Below are 25,091 nucleotides of genomic sequence, written 5' to 3' on the forward strand. Positions count from 1 at the left end.
AAGTTGGAATGATGATGGGTACGGCTTACCCTTGCTGGTAATGACCGACACCAACTAATTAAGGTGGTGCATTTGATGTTTTCACCTGTGATAAACCAAATACTGGGAAAAGTGTAGTTCAGCAGGAACTCTTCATCATGCTGATGGCAGTTTAAAAAAGTTCTTTAATCTTCTTGGCAAGCATCATTTATTTAACCAAATAATTCCAATTTTGAGAGTCCATGCAGTATTAAAAGGAAAGAAGGGGGCTTTGGTGTCAGACAGAACTGGATTTTAATCTTGGATCTGCCACTTGCTAAACATGATCTTGAGTTTCTTTATAATATTTCTCTCCCAGGCTCCGTAGCATGGTCAAAGAGTCTTTCAAAGTGGTTTCAGAAGATGGTAATGGGCTCTCTCCTGCTGTAACACAGAGAACGACCAGACAGAATAAAAGAAAAGATTTAAATAAATTAGATGGGTTTGAAAGAACTCAGAGGAAATGCCATAATGCCTGATCAGCAAGCCTGGGGAGAGAGCGAGGCGCAGCGGAGGCTAGACTGCGTAGATAAACCCTAGACACTGGGCCGATGTTGTGCGGTTCACTTCAGGCTTTGCCGATACGCCTCACCTGCCTTGCCATAGCAAAAAAGTCTGGGGACTTTATTCAGGTATGACGAGAAGCCTTTGGAGGGTTACACCTGGTTGCCTCGTGTCACAAGTCGTGGGATATTTATTTTCCTTTTCTGGAGGAACACAAGATTCTACACATAGCAGATAGTTTATTGGATGTCAAGGGAAAGGCCCTTGTAATAAATTGAGGAATAAAGAGATTTTAAGGACATGATCCCACTTTCAGTGGAATTATCTACTGGGGAGACCATGAGAGATTTGGGTTCATGAAACAGCAATACCCAGGGGTATCCAGCTGCCACACCCACGTAGTCGCCACCTAAGGGTCTCTGCGATGCTAGCTTACCCCTCCTCCCCGACACCTGTACCAAAAAGTGTAGGGGTTTCATTTTCCGACCAACACTGTGACATAGGTCAGATCTTCAGCAGATCCTCTTTTTCTTTGGGAATAAAAGTGGTTTTTAGGGCATCTGGGTGGCTCAGTCAGTTAAGCATCTGCCTTCTGCTCAGGTCATGATCCCAGGGTCCTGGGATGGAGCCTCCCAGCGGGCTTCCTGCTCACCAGGGAGTCTGCTTGTCCCTCTGCCTGCTGCTCCCTCTGCCGGTGCTCTGTCTCTCTCTGACAAATAAAATCTTACAAAAAAAAAAAGTGGTTTTTAATCTCAAGAAACAGTGTAGTGTTTTTTGTTTTTTTTTTTAAGATTTTATTTATTTATTTGACAGAGATCACAAGTCGGCAGAGAGAAGGGAGGAAGCAGGCTCCCCGTTGAGCAGAGAGCCTGATGCGGGGCTCAGTCCCAGGACCCTGGGATCATGACCTGAGCCGAAGGCAGAGGCTTTAACCCACTGAGCCACCCAGGCATCCCCAGTGTAGTGTTTTCTAAAGAAGAGTTGGGCTGGCCTGAGCAAACAACATGGAATCCTAGGCTGTGGCTTTTACCCCATCCGCTAAAGGGCTCTGTAATACCCCTCAGTGCGATGAGAGGAGACACGGTGGGTTAGAAATGGAAGTGTAGTGACAATGGTCCAGATGGATTAAGTTCCAGGTAGTGCCCCTAAAAGTGAAAGTGAAGCCAGTATGAATGCAAACTCTCCGTCAGAGCACTCGGCTCAGCTCCTATCTCATCCTGAACCTTTGCTGTCTTTCATGGTAAGATTATTTTAGCAACATCCTTAAATAGGTTTAATAAAGAGAATTTTTTTTTTTAAGATTTTATTTATTTGGCAGAGAGAGCGAGAGAGGGAACACAAGCAGGAGAAGTGGGAGAGGGAGAAGCAGGCTTCCCGCTGAGCAGGGAGCCCAGTGCGGGGTTCCATCCCAGGACCCCAGGATCATGACCTGAGCCCAAGGCAGACACTTAACAACTGAGCCACCGAGGCACCCAGTAAAGGGAATTATTAACCATTACACAGTTATGTGCAATCTGAGGGACCCGTTTCCTGAGAGGGCTCACGCCTACAGCCAAATAACAAGCGCAGGTTACAAGCGTGCACCTTTCTCCGCCCCACCCCCTCTTGGAGTGCTTTAATTGGAAAGATACTAACAGATTAAAGTCTTAGCCATACTCAGTTCCTCCCTTGACCTGCAAAAAACCGTGGCCATTGGAAATGTGCTGCGTGTTAGAAAACATCGCAGGAGTACACCACTGATGGTGAACAGAGCTCCCCAGGAAGTGGACCCATGTAAGGGGGAAAAGGTGACCCCATTCCACGTGGATGATTTAGCTCAGGTCGTGCTTACCTTGTGGGTTCGAGCACTGAAGTGTCTGGTGCTTCATTTCCAAGCAGAGATGCAACATGTCAGTGCGGGAGAGAAGCCCAAGGTGATCTTCCGGATCTAAACGGAGGGACCGCGTGTCTCGCCCTTTAGATTTGCCTCAGGTGGGGACTGATGTATGGGCCGCGGGAGCCACGGAAGCAGAGCAGAACTCCAGCACACAATAAGGCAAATCCTCGCATGGTACTTAAGGGTCCAATCAGATAAAATGACGGATCAAAGGATTATTTTTGCTTGATGAGGCATTCTGGGTTTTGAGTCTTGCTGGACTCCATTTTTTAACGGGATCTTGTCCTCAAGGGGCTGGACTTTGGACATTCCGGGACAGGCATGTGGCAGTCGGCTCCGGTTAATTGAAACGGAGCTCTTGATGAAGCCCTGCTGCGCTTATAATTTCAAATTTAGAAATGGGTAGGGAGAGGAGTAGATAATGTGAGGGGATTTTTTTTTTTTTTACCTCTGAAATTAGCTTAGTGTATTAATTCAGAAAGCAGTCGTTTGCATCTGATTGTATGCCTTAGTAATCACAACCATCTGCCTCCCTATATTAAGGAGTTGGTCTCTTTAATCCAGCTTACAGCCCGCAAACCACTCTTCTCCATCATCATGCCCTTGAGCAGATGAGGCCGTGCAAAGTCCTTTGCTCTTAAACGCGTTATCGTTGAGGATATTGGGAGATTTTGTCTTTTTTTTTTTTTTCTGTTCTTCACGTTTCGTCTGAGTTTTGGCTTTATTTTTCTGGGGGCAGAAACCATGGCTTTCTTTATGAAAACTATGATTAGCAACCAGGTCAAGAGCTTCGGATTCGGTGGCGGGTCAGAAGAAAAAAAAGAAGAAGGAGGAACGTCAGATCCCGCAGCAGCCCAAGGGATGACTCGAGAGGAGTACGAGGAGTATCAGAAGCAAATGATCGAGGAGAAGTGAGTACCCACGGCTCCCCTCCCTCTCAGAGCCGAAAGAAACCAATTCTGGCCGTACCTGCTTCCGCTCCCCGACCTCTTTGGCTTTGCTAAGATGCGCCTTCTTGTGCTGTTTGCCTCTCACCTTAGGAACGAGTGTCCTGCTCCTCAAACCCTCTCCTCACCGCAGCCTGGAGGGATGGCGGCCACACAGAATGCAGAATCTGTCTGTCGTTCTGAAAGCCGCTTAGCACTTTTTCTGGTCGAGGTTCATTTCAATTAACCCCACTTGGAATGTTCAGATGGACAATGGTGAGCCTATCTCCCCGGTCTTCCCCAAACCCACCCTTCTAGCACATCAAAAGCTTTCAGATCCAAGAATTCAGATTTTGCACTTGGAAGAGGGCTTCGAAGCACACACCGTGCCATCTTTTTTCCCTTACGTGTGCAAAAACCCTAGAAAGCACAAGAGGATTAGGTCATAAGACTCAGCTTTGCAAAAACTGTGAATAAATTTGTGGGAGGTTTATTGTGGCAATTTTATTTTATTTTATTTTATATTTTTTAAATGCCTGGAGAGATAGGCAGGTCACATTTTTTTTTTAAGATTTTCATTTATTTGACACAGAGAGAGAGATCACAAGTAGGCAGAGAGGCAGGCAGAGAGAGAGAGGGAAGCAGGCTTCCCACTGAACAGAGAGAGAGCCTGATGTGGGGCTCGATCCCAGGACCCAAGCAGAAGGCATAGACTTTAACCCACTGAGTCACCCAGGCGCCCCTATTATGGCAATTTTAAAGGTACAGAAAAGTAAAAGAGTATAATGAACACCCATACAAACCTATGAATAAAGTCACAGTTAACATTTGGTTATAATTGCTTATAGATGATTAGTTGGATAGATGATTGGATAGATAGATAGATAGAAGCTTTAAAAGAAAAAGAATTTATTTATTTGACAGGAAGAGAGACAGTGAGAGAAGGAACACAAGCAGGGGGAGTGGGAGAGGGAGAAGCAGGCTTCCCACTGAGCAGGGAGCCTGATGCAGGGCCAGATCCCAGGACCCCCGGATCATGATCTGAGCTGAAGGCAGACAACAACTGAGCCACCCAGGCACCCTAGATAGAAGGATTTTAAAAGTAAATTGTAAAGTGAAAGTGAAGACATCATGTTACGTCACCCCTAATACCTCCAAAAAATAAGGACATTCTCCCGACTGTGTAAAATAAAAATAAAATATGGGTAACATTTTCGTTGAGCATCATAGAATGTGAATAGAACGCACAATTTTTCACTGCTGCAGACCGATCTTTAAGTATAATCTGTACATAATTTTTTAGACTTTAAGGTAGAGTAACTTAAGACTCTGTTAGTAACAATGAAGAATTGAAGCCTCAATCTTGAGGTTAAGTGATCATCATTTTTTTTTTAAGTATTAATTAAATGTATTTCTTTGGGCACCTGGATGACTCAGTCCGTAGAGTGTGTGACTCTTGATCTCGGCATTTTGAGTTCAAGCCCCACTCTGGGCATGGAGCCTACTAAAAAAAAAAAAAAAAAAAACAGTATGTCTCATTTAATAAGAGTTTTTCTTTTCCCATCATGGCTCTTTTGCTAATGATCAATTACACTAGAGTGGCCTAAGTCCTATCGCTAAGATGATTATAGGTGAAAGGTTAATGACCTGGAGGAAACTAAGAAAGTACAAAGGCTTACATTTAATGGAAACTTTGTCTATTGTATTTTTTCTGAAAGAAATCGTAGCTTATAAATTACCTAGAGTGTATTACGCTCGGCTGGGCAGTCCATTAAAGTCATTTTAAAAAGTAAACGCCAATGCAAACATGATGTTGGTGCTAGAGCAAAGCTCAGGCAAAAGAAACAACACCCCTTGCATTTGGCTAGTTTCACCTACGGCTTGTAAACAAACAAACAAACAAACAAAAAACAAGCATAATGAAGTAACAGAAGCAGAATGATAGCACCCAGTGAGAGAAGAAGAAACCGGCCAGAAATTTCAACTCTCCATCTGATTGTGTAAAACATCACGTAAGAGGTCCAAGCAATACATCTGGTCACAGATACGGCATCTGTTTGATTAACTAATGTCCTAGTTTTCCCTAAGTTTGTATCCAGATAGATCAAAGGCCAGAAGGCCCAAATGGTGTGGTCAATCAGTGAATTGGGTTATTTGCCAGCTACTTGGCTGTGTGTGTGTGTGTGTGTGTGTGTGTGACCAATTTATGTAGTCACCCAATTTAAGGAATAGTAACAGGGCCGTGGGGCCAGGCTCCTTCCCTCTGGCAAGAGGCATGCCCTCCAGGTTGTTGCTTGGGTTTCCAATAGCTTCACCACCCAGAAGGCAACAAAACAGTCCGTTTAGCCCTCCAATTCTCTCAATAATAGTAAAATGTCCCTTTACCTTACTTATGGTGCGGTAATTGTTAGGGTGCCATTTGTTACTTGAACTTTGATATGCGTCAGAGAACCGAACATAAAAGCAAAAATGATAAAGCATTTAGAAGAAAACAGTATCTCTGCAACTTGAAAGTAAGGCAAAGAGTTTTTTTTTTTTTTTTTAGATTTTATTTATTAATCTGACAGAGATCACAAGTAGGCAGAGAGGCAGGCAGAGAGAGAAGAAGGGGAGCAGGCTCCCTGCTGAGCAGAGAGCCCAATGTGGGGCTTGACCCCAGGACCCAGGATCATGACCTGAGCCGAAGGCAGAGGCTTTAACCCACTGAGTCACCCAGGTGCCCCAAGGCAAAGAGTTCTTAAACATGACTCTGAAAGCAATAACCATAAAATTTTTAAATAATGTAGACTTTATCAAAGTTGAAAATTCTTGTACATCAAAAGACACCATTAAGAGAATGTTTATAGGCAAGTCCCAGACTGAGAGAAAATCTTTGCAAAACATGCCTGACACACAACCGGAATCTAGAATATATAAAGAATTTCTACAACTCAATAATAAAAGCAAAAATAAATAAACAAATGGGCAAAAAGAGTTGAGCAAATACTTCCTAAAGATACACAAATGGCCAATTAGTACATGAAAAGAACCCATCTGCTCTCATTAGTCATCATGGAAAGGAAAAGTGAAATCCCACTAAGTTACCACTACACACTCCAGAATGGCTAAAATTAAAAAGACACCGTACCAAATGTGGGCCAGAATGTGGAACAACGTAGAACTTCCATTCCATTTCATGAGACGTGAGATGGCACACCCACCTGGGCAAAACTCAGGCATTTTCTTACAAAACTAAACTCACTCGACCAAGTTACCCTGTCACTCTGGTGCCATGCCTAGATTATTTACCTCAGAGAAATGAACATGTAGGTCCACAAAAAGACATGGACAGAAGTGTTCATAGCAACTTCATCGGGAGTGGCCCTGACTGGGAAATAGTCTGAGTCCATCCGCGGAATGGAGTAAACAAGCATGACTTCTTCATACAGAACAAGGCACTCAGTAGGAAAAAGGAACAAACCATGGATGAGTAACACCACCTGGATAAATCTCAGAGGTTCGTCATGCTGAGTAAAAGAAGTCTTATACAAAAGAATGTATAGTATATGGTTCCATTTATAGAAAGTTCTAGAACAGGCACAACCAATCTATGGTGGATAAAGGACAGTGACTGGGAAACAGGTGTTAACTGGGCACGGAAATGAGAGAAATTTCTCCGGTGATGGTAATGTTTTTCATATCTTAATAGGGGTTCGGGTTATACACAGAAACAGAACCAGTAGGAGAAACAGACTTACGCATATGTGTATATGTAATATGCGCACGGGAGATTGAGTGTAAGGATTGGCTCACGTGATGATGGAGGCTGAGAAGTCCCGCCATCTGCTGTCTGCAAGCTCGAGGCCCAGGAAAATTATTGCTGGGTCTTTCTCGGCTGGAAGGCTGATGGTGTAAGTTCTAGCTGAGGGCAGGAGAAGACTGAGATCTTGGCTCTAGCCAACGGGCAAAGGCAGAGAGAATTCCCCCTTCCTCTTGGCCTTTTCTTTTCAGTCAAGCCCTCGACGGATTGGGTGCTGCCCACCCACACAGGGAAGGGAAGTCTGCTCTGTTCAGTCCTTTGATTCAAGTGCTAATCTCATTTGGAAACACCCTCCGAGACACACCCGGAAATCATGTTTAAATCTGGGCACCCCTCAGCCCAGTCAAGTCACCATGTAAAATTACCCAACCTAGTACCTAGAAGCTCTGTGCACTGAACTGTACTCAGGATTTTACTTCAAAGGAAAAAAAAAAACAAAAAAACTGCAAACAAGTATGTCACTATAGCAAATGGCCTTTGTGTTGAAGTGTTTGGGGGCGCGAGGACGGGTGTCTACCACTTTGAAATGCTTCAGAAGGTCAGATGGTAAATGAATGCATAGAGAGAAAGAGGTGTGTGACAACACACGGATAGTAAGATGCTGATTGTAGAATCTAGATGGTGAGTATGTGGGTTTCACTGTAAATTTCTTCCAACTTTTCTGCACGTTAAGAAATGTTCGCAGTAAATTATTGGGAAGGGTAGATCTGCTTCTACCCCAGCCCTGGGTCGCTGATGTCTTAGGCAAATCGCTTATTCTGTTTCTCTCTCCAAAGCTGGAAGATGGACCGGCATCGTCTTGTGCCTGTTCCGGGCCTGACCTTTGGTTGCGGGGATGGGGGCGGTGAGGTGCTCGGGGAGTGCCTGATCTCTTCGGATCAGCGCCCCCTGCAGGCAGCCTTCAGTGTGCTGGGGAAGAGGATTTCAAAACGTGAAGTGAAGAAATAGAAGCCAATTAGCCCCCTGAAAATGAAAACGGAATTTATTTTAATGCAAATAATGCTTCATGCAACGATGCTTCACCAAGTCCCTCAGCAGAAACCCCACCAGGCCGGACACCTGGGGGTGGCTCAGTCCGTTAAGGGTCTGGCTCTTGATTTCAGCTCAGGTCTTGATCTCAGGGTCGTGAGATCGAGCCGTGTCAGGCTCCATGCTCAGCACAGCGCTTGCTTGAGAGTCTCTCTCGCTCTCCCTCTGCCCCGCCCCCGCACAGCGGCTCTCACTCTCTCTCAATATGTAAAAAATAAGTATTAAAAAACAAAAAAAGAAACCCCACGAGGACTCACAGGGGCCTAACCTAGGAACCAGAATAATGTGGGAAGTCAGCCGTGAGCTCCTTCTCGGCTCTTGCCATCGCTTCTGTCCCCAGTATAGCTCCTTTTTTCCTGCCTGTCAGCCGTCACCTCGCCTTGCCGTGCCACCCAGACCCCGTGGCCCAGGGAACATGGCAGCCCACGGCCTCCAAGTCCACCTGTTCCAGCAAATGTCTGTCTTTCTCGGTCCCCGTCCCAACCTCCTAAGAGGAAAGATTTCACTTACCCAGCTGGGGCCAGTCCAATAGAACCAGAGGGCAGGACCCTGTGTATAAAGGTAGCCCTTCATAATGCACCTTGGTGGGCAGCTGGGAGGGGAGGCAGTCCCCGTGAGCTTCGCAGACATCCCCAAAGATCGTCTGCTCCTGCCTGGGTCAGCGTGGCCAAGGGAGTCAGTTTTAACCCAGACTAATCCTGAGTCCAATTAGATCATCCCCAGAGCATTATGGGAATCGACCCTACCTTGTTTGGGGATGCCTCCTTCCCAACAGGGAATGGAACACTGTACCCAAGTTGGGGCCCAGAGGGGGTGACAATGAGGGGAAACAGCTTTCTCTACATCCCTAAATACCATGCGCCTCTAAAGACCCCCCAGCCCTGGATGCTGTGACCGAATTTTCACTTGACTAAGAATCATTCAGGAAGCTTCTTCAAAACAGAGCTTCCGTTCACGCGCCCCAGGGGTTCTGATGAGTCAGTCCAAGGTCACACCCAGGAAGCTTCATTCTTACCTGGAGCCCAGGTGATTCTGATGTTTGTGGTCGCAAGTTCTATTCAGAGCAACCCTGCAAGGTCAGCGAGATATTAGGAAAAACCACTGTGCCCCACCCTGGGCTGCATCTTAAGGAGATTCCCAGAACCAAGCTGTCTCTGGGATTCAAGGGTCTGCCTTGAGTTACCACCGGAGAATGACCGGAAAGAGAGGCAGGTGTTTGGGACATAGGAAGGTTTATCCCAGCATCTGGCTTCTCTGTGCGGGGGGGGACTGTCCTCAGCCCTCTATGTCCTTTGATCTTTTTTTCTATTCTTTTCCTTTTAGGATGGAGAGAGATGCTGCATTTACACAAAAAAAAGCAGAGAGGGCATGCCTCAGAGTTCATCTCAGAGAAAAGTACAGACTCCCGAAGGTGAGACGCTCTTAACACAGTAAACATCCTATTTAATTTCTTAAATAATAGAAAATGGGGAATGTTTGATGATCAGCAAAGAGTCCCACTCATGAATACACACACACCCCCACATGCACACACGTACACACAGGTATCTTAATCCTAACTGAGGCATTTGGTGTAGTGAAAAGGCCCTTGAACTAGTTCATAAAAACTAGATTCCAGTCATTTAACCTCTGTGAACTTCCATTTTCTCTCAACAAAATGGAGCTAATACCTCTAAGTGACAGTTTAGTGTAAGTTTCTGTCAAGCCGCTAGAACCTCCCTGGGTAACGACACAAGGAGGAAGTCATCAGAGCTGGCCTTCAGTGGCATGCCCCAGGCACCGTTCAGAGGGCTTCGGACATGACAGTTCACTGAATCCTTCCCAACGGTCCTCTCGGGTACTGCGTTGTGCCCCCCGCTTGGTGGTAGAGGAAGCAGAAGAAGGTAAGTCCCTTTTGCCAAAGGCCAGGAAGGGCAGAGCCCAAGGTCTTAACTCCCCCCATACTCTGCCTGTATTTCAAAGAAGCAATCCGCTCCTTCAATGTGGGGACGCTGTTGTGGTGATGGCCATCCCCTGGTGTCATCCGTTGGTCCATCTTGGTACTGGCGGACAGATGAGCACCTGTGGGCTCTGGCCAGGCAGCTGGTTTACCAATGGGAAGAGGAGGTGTTGACCTGTGACAGCGGGCTCAGAAGCTCTGCTCCTGTGGGTCCCCTTCTGGACTTCAGAAGCTACCAGCCCTAAACAAAGGGAGACAGCCCCACTGTCCCCTGCAAGGTCAATGCTGAAGTCACCGAAGAGTTCAAGAACCTCAACTTGTGGGAGAGACTCCCCCCTAAGATGCCCCAGGAAGCGGGTTCTGCTCTCAGAAAGGAGAGGAAAACTCACAGAGAAGGTTAAACATTTTCATTGCGACCCAGGAATTCTGAAAAGAAGGGCTTTGCTTTTTGCCTCCCTTATTCTGGTTTAATGCTTTTTCCCATTGGGCACTTGGCACACGGTCTCCTCTACTCCCACGGTCTGGTGGATTCTCCGAAGCTGCCTGGGATGGGTCCAGCTGTCTTTAGGAGAAAGGGTTTCAATTCCGGGGCTACTTCAGCTGGCTCTTCAATATATCTGAGCCTCAGTTTCCTCATCTGTAAAACGGAGACAGTGACACCTGCGTCACCAAGACACCTGTGTCTTTGTCTGAGGTAACAGAACCTAGTTACCTTTAGCTGATGTAAAGAACCTAGTACAGGGGTGCCTGAGTGGCTCAGTGGGTTAAAGCCTCTGCCTTCGGCTCAGGTCATGATCCCAGGGTCCTGGGATCGAGCCCTGCGTTGGGCTTTCTGCTCAGCAGGGAGCCTGCTCCCCTCCACCCCCACCACCTGCCTCTCTGCCCACTTGTGATCTCTGTCAAATAAATAGATAAAATCTTAAAAAGAAAAGAAAAGAACCTAGTATAGTGCCTGACCAATGGGAGAAACTCAATAGATGACCCCTTCTTATTTTTCCCATGGTTGTCTCTGTGCCCAGAAATCTTCTTCCTTCATAATAACAGCCAGAGGTCTCGAAGACCTTGGGTAAACACACTGATCTGTGTCAACTGAACTTTTGATTGTTTTCTCCCTAATGAGGGTCCCGCTGTCTTGCTCCTTTCCAGAGCCTCAGCGGTGAACCCCTCAAGGCTCAGCAATGGGGCTTTGATGGTCTTCAGAGAAAAAAGAATCCCCAAATCTTTGAGTCAAGCTATCCTTTGAGACTAGAGCGTTTCCAACAGAAGCTATAAGAAGAGGAAAGAATTATCGCCAGGAAATGTGCACATTCAGATCCTCCCTGGAGAGGATCAGGCCAGGGGAGGGACAGGGACTATGTCGGGACAGGGACTATGTCGGCACAGGCTAAGGCTCCCTAAAGCCAGTGGGGGGTGTGGTGGGTGGAGTGTGAAAAAGTCATCAGATTGTCAAGCGCGGAGCCCCGTTGTGATGTCCCAGTGCTCATCAGCCCCTTTCCCCTGTCTAAGGCATGTGACACCTCACCTGAGTTTTCCTTGGACCCTGAAAAGAACTTTGAGTTCATCTAAGAACTGAACGCCACTGCCTCTTTTTAGACAGGAGAGCACTGCAGCCAGCAGGGCTGGGGAGCTTTGCAAACATCCATAGCCGCTGACTGATAGAACCGGGCTGGGATGTAAGTTCCTCAACAGTGAAAGCACGTTGACTGCCTCACAAAAGGGTTTGAATGCTGCTCCTTCTGACCCTGAGGTCTTCCGCAATTTCTACTCAGCGTTCAAGGTGTCCCAAAGTCTGAGAGCAGCTTTGAGCTCTTTGCGGCTTCAACCTGCAGGTAGACTTTGGGGACAACCCGCACGGCTGGGGATTTCAGTGACTGAGGATTTCAGTGACATGCGGAATCCCACCCTGGAACCCAGCAGGTGCACGCGGCTTCTCCCGCTCCGGGGTAGTGTGACTCCCAGCCCTGGGAGCCGCTACGACCTGCCAAACACAAGCGAAATAGATGAGAATATCACTTGAAAGCATTCTGCCCTTGGCCCCTCAGTGCAGCTGGCTTTCAGGCAGAGGCCTCCCTGGCGTTCTTTTATATTATGGCTGCATTTGGTAAAAATGGATCGATTCTACACAATGTTTCCAGGATTGGCCTGTGGTGGGAACAGCAAAAATACTAACAGTACCATTACCCACTCTTCCTACAGCACGGAGGAACTGGGGAGATTCTAACTCAATTACACAATCCACGAAACGGTTATTAATAGAAAGTGTATCCTAAAAAACCAAGGGGTCCCATTCCACTTGTCCTCCTATCACCAGATGTGGCTCCGGCCCAGCCTCACCGCAGTTCCTTGCCGGTGAAGTCCAGTCCCCGCCTTGGGCACCACGTCGGCCTCCCGAAGGCCCAGGCCTAGAAGGGAGCGCTGGGGGGACAGACACATTTCCCAGGCCAAGAACTGCCCCTACTCCTGTCCTGGCTTCTGAGCGCAGTCGCCAGGCCGGGGAGTAGGGAGGAGGGACGGGGGAGAGGGGCGGCGGTGCGGACCAGGGATAGGATCTGCTCCCTCGCGCCCCCTGCTGTCCCTAGACGCAGCGCGCACCGCAGCTGCAGGGAAGTAATGGGGGCGCCGCCGCTCTCAGTGCCGTGGGGACTGGGGGTTGCAGCAGGGACAGTGATGGTGGGAACCAGAAATAAATGTCCAGACTTTTTTTTTTTGGAAGTCTATTCGTTGGCTACTAGGGACCAGATTGTGCATTGTATTGGAAAGCAGTGTCCATGCTGGCGAGCGGGAAGGGCCTGGTGGGCCCTCCTAGGAGCAGCTGTCACAGAACAGGAGGTGGCCTGCCCGAGAGGGGCGGGCCGGGTGGGGACCGGCTGGGAGGGGAGCGTCAGAGCAGCAGGACCCTCCCACGCTGTGCCAAGATGGAGAGCTAGAAAACCAACCGGGGTGAGCTGAGCTGTCTCCCCCAGTAACTGAGGAGAAGATGAAAGCACTGGAATATTGGGCAGGACCCGAGAGGGGATGACTTTGGGGAAATGGCCACTATGGGGCCAGTCATTCCCTGGGCTTTGAAAGCCATTCTTCGATTCTCCTACGAAGCCAGCTTACCCGGAGGGGCCGAGCTGCTAGCTACACAGATGTGTATGTAATTCTTAGGGGTTTCTCTGATGATGCAGACGGACTCCTCACAGCTGAATCCCTAGAAGGCCTTCTGAAAACCACAATAGGACTTGAGCTTGTAGGTCTTCATCTCCTCCATGCTCCCCTCAGGAGCAAGGAGGCCCTGGAAGGTCAGGCCAGGCCTAGAGGCTTCGCTGTGACTGGAAAAGCCTCAAGGCCATGGCCATATGTCCAGAGAACCAGGGAAGGGAATGACGGGCTTGGGGCCAGTGCTATACCCGTGGAGGGGGGCTGGGTGCAGGGGGTGCTGACAGAGGCCCAGGCCAGCCAGGAACTGCAAAGCCAGAGATGTGGCCACAGATCCCCAAATTATGACATATATCCTCTTCGTGGGGCTCAGAGTCTTGATTACTTCGCTTATTTGATTACTTATTTGATTACTGCCGTTGAAAATGGCAATCCTGGGTGTGTGTGTGTGTGTGTGTGTGTGTGTGTGTCTGTGTGCATGTGCGAGCACGTGTGTGTGTGTTATTCCTTAAATATGTTTATATGCCATAAAAAGAGGAAATCTTGCTATTTCCAACAACGTAGATAGACCTTGAGGGTATCATCCTAAGTGAAATAAGTCAGACAGAGAAGGACAATAGTGTATGATTTGACTTGTATGTGGAATCTTAAGAAGTCAGACACGAAGAGCCTGGTGGTTGCCAGAGGTGGGTGGGGCGTGGGGGTGGGGAGGATGAAATGGGTGAAAGGGGTCAAAGGGAACAAACTTCCAGATATAAGATAAATAAGTCCTAAAAAAAAAAAAAAAAGATAACTCCTGGGGATATAATGTAAGGCATGGCAACTATTTAAAAAGGTCATCAAAAGACATCGCTAGGACAAACCGTAGTCACTAACAAGCAGCAAGAACCTCGGGGTGGGCGGGGCCGTCTGAGGAGCACGCCCACTGCCCCGCCCACTGCCCCTCCCACTGCCTGTCCAAGCTCTCCTCCTGGGGCAGGTGTGGGTTCCCGGGCTGTCCCAGTACTTTGGCTCCCTGGGTCTGAATGGTCTTTCAACTTTTATTAAACTTAATTTTTTATATATATAAAAAAAAGTACATCAATGCATAATCCTAAAGCTCACTGAAATCAAGGGACCTGGCCAAGGTCACAAAACTCACTGTGGCCAATGGGGCCTCCAGCCTCCTGATTCTTCACCTAGGACTTTCTGGGTCCCGCTGTCCCTACACCCCCTCTCAACTGTATCTCCATCCAGGCTGGTAGACTCGAGAGCAAACACAACTGTCTAACAAGAAAACAGTGCTGGGCAGTAAGCAAAGCCCTTCCTGGGCTCCTCATAACCACCGTTCCCTCCCCTCAAGGTCTGCAGACCGCTAAGCCCTCTGTTGTCTTATCAAGTGCCTATTGGGTAAGCAGCCGTATTAATGGTATTAGCAGTCCACGGGGAGTTGGACACATTCACCGTGTCCTCCCGCTAACGAGGGATGACCCCCCGGGTGCCTCATTCACAATTCCCGGGGGTCACCGGCCAGCAGCCACACAACCAGCAGGAGGCGGTTCTGGGCCCTTCCCCTTACCGAGGCCCAACAGAGAGCAGACTTGAGGAAAATGTCTTCCCGGGAGCTGTCAGGTCTAATGAGGATAGCTATGTCACATTTTGGAATTAGAACCGTATTTTCTAAAGAAATTATTTGGCTGGTGTCCCCCGTGAAAGCATTTCACTGATTGCTGACCGGGGGAAGGAAATTTGGACTCGGGAAAGGAGCAATTTGGGCCCCGCCCCCTAGGGAACAGTAAAAGCCTCCTCTCCCAGTTCATCCTTCACTGTCCGTGACAACACAATTTATTGTACCCGTGTCTTTGGATGACCCCTTTTAATTGCAGTAATCACGTCAGGCGTCCACTAAGGACGGCGATCGAATGCCATCATCCACAGGATCTAGGAAACTGTGCGCATGTCCGCGCAGGGTGGCTTTCCTCCCACTTTGGGGTCGCAGGTAGTTGGTCGATTTCTGGCAGCTGAAGGAATCCTGGATGCTCGCATTAGGCTGGGGTCTCGCTCCGCTGATCTGCCCCTGTCCTGTGTCTCCCCTGTTCCCCCTCCGCCGTCTCTCCCTTATAAAGGTCAAATCTCGTCCCCACGAAAACAAGCAGATCGCACTTTGGGAGAAGACAGGCCTTTCCAGGTACCTTCCCGAAGTGACCGGCTCCCACCGCCCCATTGACGCCTTCCTCCTTCGGATGCCGGGTAGTCCTGCTAAACACCGTGACCGTCACCGTCACCTCCTCCCGCAGCCCTCTCTCTCTGTCCTCGGTTTCCAGGTCTCATTCACCCTGAATGTCTTCTTCATGGCCTACCCTCCCCCTGTGTGCTGCCCCCAGATTTTGGAACATTGCAGGTGTACTCTTTTCCCCACTGAATCTGCACACTCTCCCCCAGAGAGAAGGGGGGCTTGTTGCTGTCGCTCTCAGCTGCCATCCACATGGGTGACTCTCGGACCTCTACCCGCAGCCCCCCTCTTCTCCCCACGGTTCCTGCTGCGTCTGCCTCCGCTTCGGCACCTCTTAGCTCTTCTCCAGAACAGATTGGCTCGTTTTCCCCCAAACCTGCTTCTCCTGTAGGCCCCATTGCCAGGGGTGCCCACCCCCACCCCAACCCACCCCCTCACACACCCAAGGCCGGTGACCGGAAGTCACCCTTGACTCTCCCCTCCTCCTCCAGCCTCACATCCAATAAATCAGGTGACCCTCACGTCACCTCCTACATAATTCTGATCTCATCCCCCCCATGCAACCCCAAGGGCTCCTGAGGTCTGTCTCCCCACAGCAGCTCAGCAGCGGCTTTTCTACGTGGAGTCTTGCTCCTCTCAAAGTGGTAGTGCGAGGTTTCCAAAATGCAAATCTGATCCTGTTTCTCCCATTTAAAAAAAAAAAAAGGCTTATCATAATTTCTGAGAATCAAGTCCCAATCCCTTGGCCTAGAGGCCGTGATGGGGCTCTGATCTTTCCAGTCTCTGCTCTTGCTAACTTCCTGCTTGGACTGAAATGTCCTCCTGCTTTGTCCCCTACACTCTGCTCTCCGAGGCCCTTCTCTTCCCAGAAGACTTCCGGGCCAGTGCCACTTCTTCTTCTTTTTTTTTTTTTTTTTTAAGATTTTATTTATTTATTTGATGGACAGAGATCACAAGTAGGCAGAGAGACAGGCAGAGAGAGAGAGGAGGAAGCAGGCTCCCCGCTGAGCAGAGATCCTGATGCGGGGCTTGATCCCAGGATCCTGGGACCATGACCTGAACCCAAAGCAGAGGCTTAACCCACTGAGTCACCCAGGCGCCCCCCAGTGCCACTTCTTACAGAACCTTCTGTGACCGTCTTCTCCCCACCGGTGGCCCCTCATGCTCCCATAATCCCGGGTGCACATCTCATGTCATCTCACTCACTCCCGTGAATATTCCCGCCTGCCGGACTCTTTAATGAAGGAGCTGAGTTGTTTGTCTTTCTCTTCAGTGACTTGCCCGGGGCCCGACATGTAGCAAGTGTGCATGTGCGTGTGTGTCCATACACACACACACACACACACACACACACACACACAAGAAATGGTTGCTGAATATTGGATGTTACTGGGCAAAAGGGGGGGAAAAAATATACCCAAAGAGCAAAGTACCAAAAACAGCAGAAAGAATTTATCTGCTGTAAGAGTTATATTAAAATAACTTTTCATGAAGAGAACAAGTCTGGATAGACATCATCACTGTGTACACAAAGTCCAAAGGTGACTTTATATTATAATTAAAATGTCGTATTTCTTCAAATAGAGGAAGTAACATGTTTTAAGTCAAGCCCCAAGTTTCTCTAAAAACAAATTTGCCTTTCTCCCTAGCCAATTCAAAATGTATATGTAAGTCAAGCCAAATTAATAAGAGAAAACAGTTCCACAATGAACCCTAATCCTATTAAGGGAATTGTCAATCTAGGTTAGTCATTGAAAAATAATGTTGTGCCCCCTGCCGCGCTATGATTTAGTTACACCTGGTGTTTGTCTGCTGTATTAAGGGCATCGTTCGTGCTGAATCAAGACGAAGGTAGAAGAAAATCTACCAGTGGGGTCGACTCTGAAGGTATCACATTGAAAACTCCCTTAGAACAGAATTTAAAAGTTACCTCTTTTTTTTTCTTTGGCCATTTCTTTGCCTCCTCCTTCAGATTCGGAGCTCTGGGGCTGCCCAGCAGGGTCCTAGACACTGAATCCTCCCGGCCTGGGAACAGCTGTTTCTGGTGGCAGAGCTGGAGGCCATCAGGGGCCCCGTCGGGGGCCTTCCCTTCCCCCTCTCCTCCCCATCCTGTCCCCGTTCGGTTTGCTCCTTCTACTCCCCTGTCCCTGAAAGAGCCGTGGACTGAACGTCCTGAGGGGACTTGGGGAAGGGGAGAGAGAGCCCTGGGAACTGGTACAGTGGTCCTTAGCCACGTGGGCAATCTCACTGAATCCTCTCGACCACCCCGACCACCCCGCTGCGCGGTGAGGTAGGTCGGTCTTATTTCCCCTTCCCAGATACGAACACTGGCTGGGAGGGGGTGAGGAAGAGCAGCTTCCCAAGGTCATGCCACCTGTAAATGGCAAAGCAGGATGAGACCCCAGGCCGATCTGACCCCTCTGGCCATATCTTCCTGCTAGCTGCGCACCCTGAACAAGCTGAGTGATACTTATGTAAGTCTTGGAACCTCAGCTTCCTCCTCTGTAAAGAGAGGCTTGGATAGTGACCCCCACGAGCTTCTCGAGCGCCTCTGCAAAGGAAAGAAGCGAGAGATGTACACAATCGGTATCTAGAGACCCCGCTCCTCCCTGGTCCTATCGGTGCGAACGCGCTCGGCCGAAGAAGTCAGACCCACACCCTCTGTCCAATAGCTGATGGGGGGAGGACAGCATGCTGTAGGGGACAATGCAGGCACCAAGCCCCAGACAAGGGTCCTTGTCCTGCTCGACACTAGAATCACCTGGAAAACTTTTAAAAAATCGTATTGCCCCGGCCCCTGCCCCAGAGCCTCGCTCCTGCTCTGGCCTGAAGACCCCTTTACCTCTGGCAAAGCAGGCTGTGCTCATTTTGACTTGCCGCGGAGGGGTTTGCTGACTGGCTGTGTTCTTTTATCTCTCCCCCTCCCCCTTCCACGTCTCCTAGGTTCCTGCAGGACAGGAGCCAGGGGTGGCTGTCACCCTCCCTAGCAGCCAGTGCGGCCCCCCTTGCATAAGCGGGTGTGAAGACCGGTGGTCCTCACAAACACAGAAACAGCTGCTGTTAGATCAGCGCATCCAAGTCGAAGAAATCCGTCCATCTAGCTGTTTGGTATTACGTAGACCAACACCAAATAAACAAACCAAAGCCCAAATAGAATCTGCCTAGAAGCCGATGCGCCGGTATTTGCGACGTGCCCGGTTTGGTTGTCTAGGAACTTAACCAGCGGTGAATGCTCAGCTTTTTGACAAAATAGCCATCTGAGATAGGATTGTTTTTCAACCTGGCTCAAGGTGGGTACAGGATGAAGGCCGGTTTGTCAAAATCTAGGGCTCAGACCGTGGGAATCTTGGGGTCGTGCTTACCCCTCAGTGAAAGGTCAGAAATCAGTCACAGGGAATGGCCAGAGCAGGGCGCCGGGCGATTTAAATAATGGGGCCTTGAGCGCTGGCAGGAAGATTATAAATCTGGTTAAAAACCAAGAGATTAAAATTGATTCTGGTCAGCCGGCATAAAAATAATTAGCTCTTAACTGCATTAAACAATATCCCAAATGGATAAGATTTCTAGAAACGAGAAGACCTCCAAGACAGGAATAAAGGAAAGCTTGTCGGGCCTCTAACTGCGTGAGGGCTCACCTCCCTCCCTCCCTCCTGATCACCTCCCTTCTTTTACACCGTGCTCCCCAACCCAGGGCTACGCCTCCCTGCCTCCCTGGAGCTGTGCCGGGTCGTCTGTAACTACACTAGAATCGGGGGGTGTGCGGAGGCATTACTGCCTTCCTTGACTTGTGGACGGTGTCCAGACCTCCCTGGCCTCCCCCGTCTGACTCATCAATGGGCAGCAGAAAGTGTGCATGAGACGTTCGCTGCGTGGACTGCAGACGAGGTCCCGTGGGCAGGGAGGCTGGGGAGGTCAAATGGACAAGGCTGCTTATATTCTTCGTGGCTTGCTCTGCTCTGGATCTTTCTCCCAAGGGGCCAATGCTCTTCCACCCTCTGTGTCCCTATCTGTGCCTTCTCAATCGCAGGGATCCTTTCAGCAGGGATGGTGACGGCGAGCTGCCCTTTTTTCTCAAAAATGTGAGTAACCACAGTCCTGCTTGTCTAGGGCTTAAAAGCTTACAAGACCGTCTCACATCCCAGCTCCCTCCATCTGCTTGGGAACCCTCTGAGAATCCATGGGCATGGGGAGTGTAAGGTGACTTGCCAAAGGTCATGCAGAGGGCAAGTGACAAAACTGGGGCTCGAACCCGGGTCTTTGGCCGCATGCCACCCCTGCGGGGGAGCGGTCTGAGTCCGCTGCAGGAGGCTGTTAGAAGCCCAGACCCCTTTTTACAAACAGGACCCTCGCCCTTGGCCTGTTCTGGACCTGGGGCCAGCCCACATTAGGCCCCAGTGCTAAGGAGCCTGGGGCCCAGATTTGGTCCCAAAGGGTTTCATTTTGTCCTCTAATTACTCGCTCACTGGCCCTGTCTGGTTGTCCTGCCCTCAGTCGTAAGGAACCCACAGCCCAGAGAAATGGGTCCCAGGGCTATTGGGTCATCACTGGAAGCAATGGTGCTGCTGATAGAGGTCAGTAACATTGTCCTTCTAGGAGGGGGACTGTAGGACTCGGCCCCTAACCAATGACGACGCTGCACACTGCCTTTAGACGGGACAGTTGGAGCCACCTGCCTTGGGCCCCATGCTTTAGATGTGTGCCTTGGGCCACATTCCTTCACATGGGGGTGCAAAGTCTACAGGGCCACAGGGACAGGCCCACCCAGAGCCCACATCCCTATTTTATTTTTATTTTTTATTTTTTTCTAAGATTTTATTTATTTGACAGAGAGAGATCACAAGTAGGCAGAGAGGCAGGCAGAGATGGTGGAGGGATGCAGGCTCCCTGCTGAGCAGAGAGCCCGATGTGGGGCTCGATCCCAGGACCCTGAGGTCATGACCTGGGCCGAAGGCAAAGGTTTAACCCACGGAGCCACCCAGGCACCCCCCACATCCCTATTCTAGACCACACTCCAGCTTCCCAGAGCTCCAAATTCCCTGCCTCAATGTATTTGTGGAGACTGCTTCAGGCCTCGTCACGGGGCCAGTGCCCTGGAGAGTTCAGTGAGCTGCTGGTCGGTGTCCTGCTAAGCCTCCAGGGGTGGGCAGGGGCTCTGCATACATAAAGTTCCCAGGGAGGGACAGACCCAGCGGTGGGGGGGAAAAGGAGGGCTGGTCGTGAGACTGGGCCATCCTCTGGGTCCCACAAACATGCACATGGGATGACAAAGGCTAAGGGAGTCCCGGTAGGTGTCTCCCAGAATTGAGGACCTAGTGCCGAAAAGGAAACAAACCAGCCCAGCCTGCCAGAAGCTTGACTGTGGAGTGAAAGCAGCAGAGGGCGAGGAGGTGCATTTCTAGGCCAGAGGTGAAGGTACCCAGAGGGCAAGACCTCTGGTCAGGCTGACTGCCATGTGCAGGAGTCACGGTTGTCTGCCACAAATCCCCAGCCCAGCGCTGAGGATTATTCTACTCCCGAGCAGCCCCTGGGGGTGACTGCTTCAGGCACTCCAAATAATGCAGGTGCCATCTAATTAATCTTCTTCAACTCTAAGGCCAATAGTAGAATCCTAATTTATAGGAAATAAAACTCAGAGAGGTTGGGGCGCCTGGCTGGCTCAGTGGGTTAAAGCCTCTGCTCGGAGTCCTGGGATCGAGCCTCACATCGGTCTCTCTGCTCAGCGGGGAGCCTGCTTGTCCTCTCTCTCTCTGCCTGCCTCTCTGCCTACTTGTGATCTCTGTCTGTCAAGTAGATAGATAAAATCTTTAAAAAAAAAAAAAACAACTCAGAGAGGTGCCCAAGGTCACACAGCATGTAAGTGGTGGAGGTAAATTTTCCGCTCAGGCAATCTGATTCTCAAGCCAACACTAACCTCCCAGGGCACTGGCCCAGCGGCAGTGGCCAGTAAGTCAGTAGCTGAGACATAGAGCTCTTTACAGCAAAGCGGACCTGCCCATTTAAGGATCGTTAAGGCCTTTGCAGTCCCGGAACACAGGCTCATGGAATCGTTCAGTAAACGTTCACCGTCTGTGTCTGCATGCCAGGCACTCTGCTTGGTTCGGAACCTTGCAGAGAAGTAAGTTATGGTCCTGTCTTCAAGGAAAAGGAAGCAGGGCCTCTTAAATGCACCAGAGTCACCGGGAGGGTTCGAGAAGTCGGAGATTGCTGTGCCCACCCTTCCAGCTTCTGAGTCAGCAGTTCCGGGTGAGGACGTGCTTTTGCAACAAGGTCCCAGCAGCCCATGCTGCTGGCCTGGGAGCCCTACTTTGAGACACAGTTTGGTAAAAGTCCCAGTCAAGAGCCCCTCCGTGAGTTGTAAGGCAAAATGGAACCCAACGCTCTCCCTTCCCCCGGCAAGGGGAACGAGGAGAAAATAAACCCGAAACTCCTCCCTGAAGGAGGGACTCTTTCCAAACCTTCCCCAGAGGCAGGAAGCCGCAGGGCCCCACAAAGGCGAGACAGGGGAGCACTATCTTCAGGAGCAGCCCAGCTCTCTGAGCACCAGCTGGCTGGCCCCCGACCTTCCAGCTGCCTGTCCCTCCAGGCTACTCCTTCCAGTCTGGACTCCACTGACTCCACAGAAATCTTATTCCCCACCAGAGGGGCAGGGAGGCAGTGCCAGAATTCCCAAGAGTGCCTTTTCAAATCATTATTTATTTTATTTCGGGGTGCGTAAGAGAGGGGAGACGTCCTGCATCGACAGGAACTGAGAATCGCCAGGCTGATGTCCCGCCTTTCCTTCCCTCCCTGCAAAATTGCCCAGAGAACGATCAGCAAGAAAGGCAACCTCTAGGCTAGGTAAATAAAAAAGAAATAGAGATGGAAGATTGGCTGGGAGCCCTGAGGATTAACTAACTAATTAATCCCCACAACAGTTTGACGAGGAACTAATTAATCCATTAAGCGCTTTGAGGGGCCGAGGCCTGGCCAAGTGCAGGGAGAGGCTTCTCTCCCTTGGCAGGCTGTGGTGGAGGGTGGCCCTTCCCAGGGGCCTTTGTGGAGGGCCTGTGCGAGGATCGAGGATCGTACATCTCAAAGGGGTATGTCTCCCCCGCATGGGAATCCTGCCTCCCACGCAGGCTTGCTGTCACTCCGCCCAGAGAACCAGAGAACCAACCGAAAGAAGGAGCTCTGCGGGGAACCACGGGGCCCTAGGGCTGGAGAAGGCCCTGGAGAGCCACTTTACAGATGGAGAATAGCGCGTCCCCCTTACCCTGACTCGCTCTTTGGACCCAGAGACAACCAATGTCTGTTTATAGCCATTTTTTTTTTTTGAAGATTTTGTTTATTTATTTGACAGAGAAAGACAGAGAGAGAGAGAGAGAGAGAGAGAGAGAGAGAGAGAGAGCAGGGGGGCTGGGAGAGGGAGAAGGAGGCTTCCCACTGAGCAGGGAGCCTGATGTGGGACTCCATCCCAGGACCCTGGGATCATGACCTGAGCTGAAGGCAGAGGCTTTAACCCACTGAGCCACCCAGGCACCCCTGTTTATAGCCTTTTCTACTCAGCACCCAGGCAAGCGGAATTCATATTTTCCTCTAGGTGTTGACTCTAGCACCCAAGGGGCCCTAAGATCTGTCTAAAATCAGATCAATGAAGGTCTGATTAAGACTAAGCGATCGCTTTATCTTGATGCGAGTTTTCACACGCTTTGGCTGCAGCACATGGAGGTGGGCGAGCCCCAAAGTCTGCTGAGATCTTCCCGACCCTTTGCTTTTCTGACGCTCTGTAATCTTCTGGGCCCCTGGAGCCCTGTGTGCCTCCTGTTACAACCAGACCTCAGAAATCGTCTGATAGGGCCACCTGGGGATATAAACTATCCCTACCTTTCCCAGAGAAACCTTTTCATTCAGAAAGGGAGTGAGGAGGGAGAAGCAGAGGGAGAGGGACGAGAGAGCTTAAGCTGGGTGTGCAGCCTGTTGTGGGGCTCAATCTCACAACCCTGAGATCATCGGGTCATGACCTGTGCCAAAAATCGAGAGTCGGATACTTAATCAGTGAGCTGCCCAGGTGCCCCTCCCAGAGAAACTTCTGTAGATCCTCCTCTCTCCTTAAGAAACAAAGGCTTGAAGCCAAAGGGATAAAGGAATGTCTGAGACCACGCAGCACGCACTATGAAATTCTGGAGCAGTCACTGGTGGGATCTCAGCCTGAACTCTGTGAGGGACAGACGGTGGCAGGGGCAGGCGCGGGGAAGGATGCTGGGAACAGCCACGCCCCGGCGAGTCCCTTAATAAACAGGCACCATGTGCCAGATTCGCTTCCAGGTACGGAGCCTGTGGGGTTGAACTGGACCGGATTCTGTGCCCCGCAAGGGGCCCCCTGTCTAAACGGAGGGAGGGAAGGGGCAAAGGTCAAGCAGAAGTTGCCACGGTGACTGAGTGTGGTCTGGCTTGTGGTCTGGCCTGGCCTCTGTGAGACCAGACCCCACCCTCCAGGGCGGGACCCGCCCACGGGAACCACTGAGTCACAGCCTGGGGCTGATAGACTGCAAAGCTTGTACAGCTGCCCTGAGGCGGAGTGTACAGGGTGTTGTTCTCAAGCTTTGCTGGCGGGCTGGAGGGAACGGATTCTTATAACCCATATCGCTGAGCACCGCTCAGGAGTTTCTGATTCCGCTGGTCTGGGGCGGGACCCGAGGATCCGTCTTTCTACCATGTTCCACGGTGTCTAATGCTGCTGGGCCCAGGGACCACACTTTGAGAACCACTGTTGTAGAAAGTTCTGGTCGGCCCGAGGTGCAGTGGAAGAGGGCATGTGAACCACGACCTGCAGTCCCCGCCACCAGCCGGAGAGAGACGCCATCCCCGTCGTTCAGCCCCCACCGGTGCTCTGGCGGCTACTCTGACTCTGTGGGTGGCTTGGTTGTGGGACAGTGGCTCATCTCCTCCGTGTTTGTGTTTGACACAGAGTGAAATGGATGAGAACCAGATCCAGATGGCCGGAGACGATGTGGACCTGCCCGAAGAGCTCCGGAAAATGGTGGATGAAGATCAAATCGAGGAGGAAGACAAGGATTCTATTCTTGGGCATTTACAGAACCTCCAGAACATGGACTTGGACACCATCAAAGAAAAGGCCCAGGCCACCTTCACGGAAATGAAGCAGACGGCAGGGCAGAAGTGTTCTGTGATGTGAGGGGAGGGCGCGGAGTCAAGGGCAAGGTGACCGCTCTCCTGAGGAACACTGCCAGCAATGAATACTTAAACACAGCAGACACAGAAAAACCATGGTTAGAAAGCACTCCACAAACTGGTAGACAACACCTTGATGATCTAAATGTTCCTGGTAGAGCACTTAGCCAGCACCTTGCAGTAGGAAACAGACTCTCCTTTTAGTTATAAATGTGGCTCCGGGGGCGCCTGGGTGGATCAGTGGGTTAAAGCCTCTGCCTTCGGCTCAGGTCATGATCCCAGGGTCCTGGAATCGAGCCCCGCATCGGGCTCTCTGCTCAGAAGGGAGCCTGCTTCCTCCTCTCTCTGCCTGCCTGTCTGCCTACTTGTGATCTCTGTCAAATAAATAAATAAAATCCTAAAAAAAAAAAAAATGTGGCTCCGTGTGAAATTTTTTTTTTTTTAAAGATTTTATTTATTTATTTGACAGAGAGAAA

The 25,091-nt window shown here is 50.1% G+C and overlaps 1 protein-coding gene across 1 annotated transcript; it reads left to right on the forward strand.

The window, feature by feature from the left end:
* Positions 1-3,142: 3,142 nt before the first annotated feature.
* LOC111154307 (complexin 4) lies at positions 3,143-24,619 on the forward strand. Its single transcript, XM_022513819.1, has 3 exons — positions 3,143-3,309; positions 9,476-9,563; positions 24,392-24,619. Exons 1-3 carry the CDS (start codon positions 3,143-3,145, stop codon positions 24,617-24,619), a joined length of 483 nt encoding a protein of 160 aa, XP_022369527.1.
* Positions 24,620-25,091: the final 472 nt, after the last annotated feature.

This window comes from Enhydra lutris, unplaced genomic scaffold (genome assembly GCF_002288905.1).
Source record: "Enhydra lutris kenyoni isolate GAN:26980312 unplaced genomic scaffold, ASM228890v2 scaffoldscaffold36, whole genome shotgun sequence".
NCBI lineage: Eukaryota > Metazoa > Chordata > Mammalia > Carnivora > Mustelidae > Enhydra > Enhydra lutris.

Excerpts from the sequence above, each read along its gene's own strand:
- LOC111154307 (XM_022513819.1), top strand. The coding sequence starts at position 3,143 with ATGGCTTTCTTTATGAAAACTATGATTAGCAACCAGGTCAAGAGCTTC. Across the intron at positions 3,310-9,475 it reads AAGCAAATGATCGAGGAGAA|GATGGAGAGAGATGCTGCAT; the intron begins GTGAGTACCCAC and ends TTTTCCTTTTAG. Across the intron at positions 9,564-24,391 it reads AAAAGTACAGACTCCCGAAG|AGTGAAATGGATGAGAACCA; the intron begins GTGAGACGCTCT and ends TGTTTGACACAG.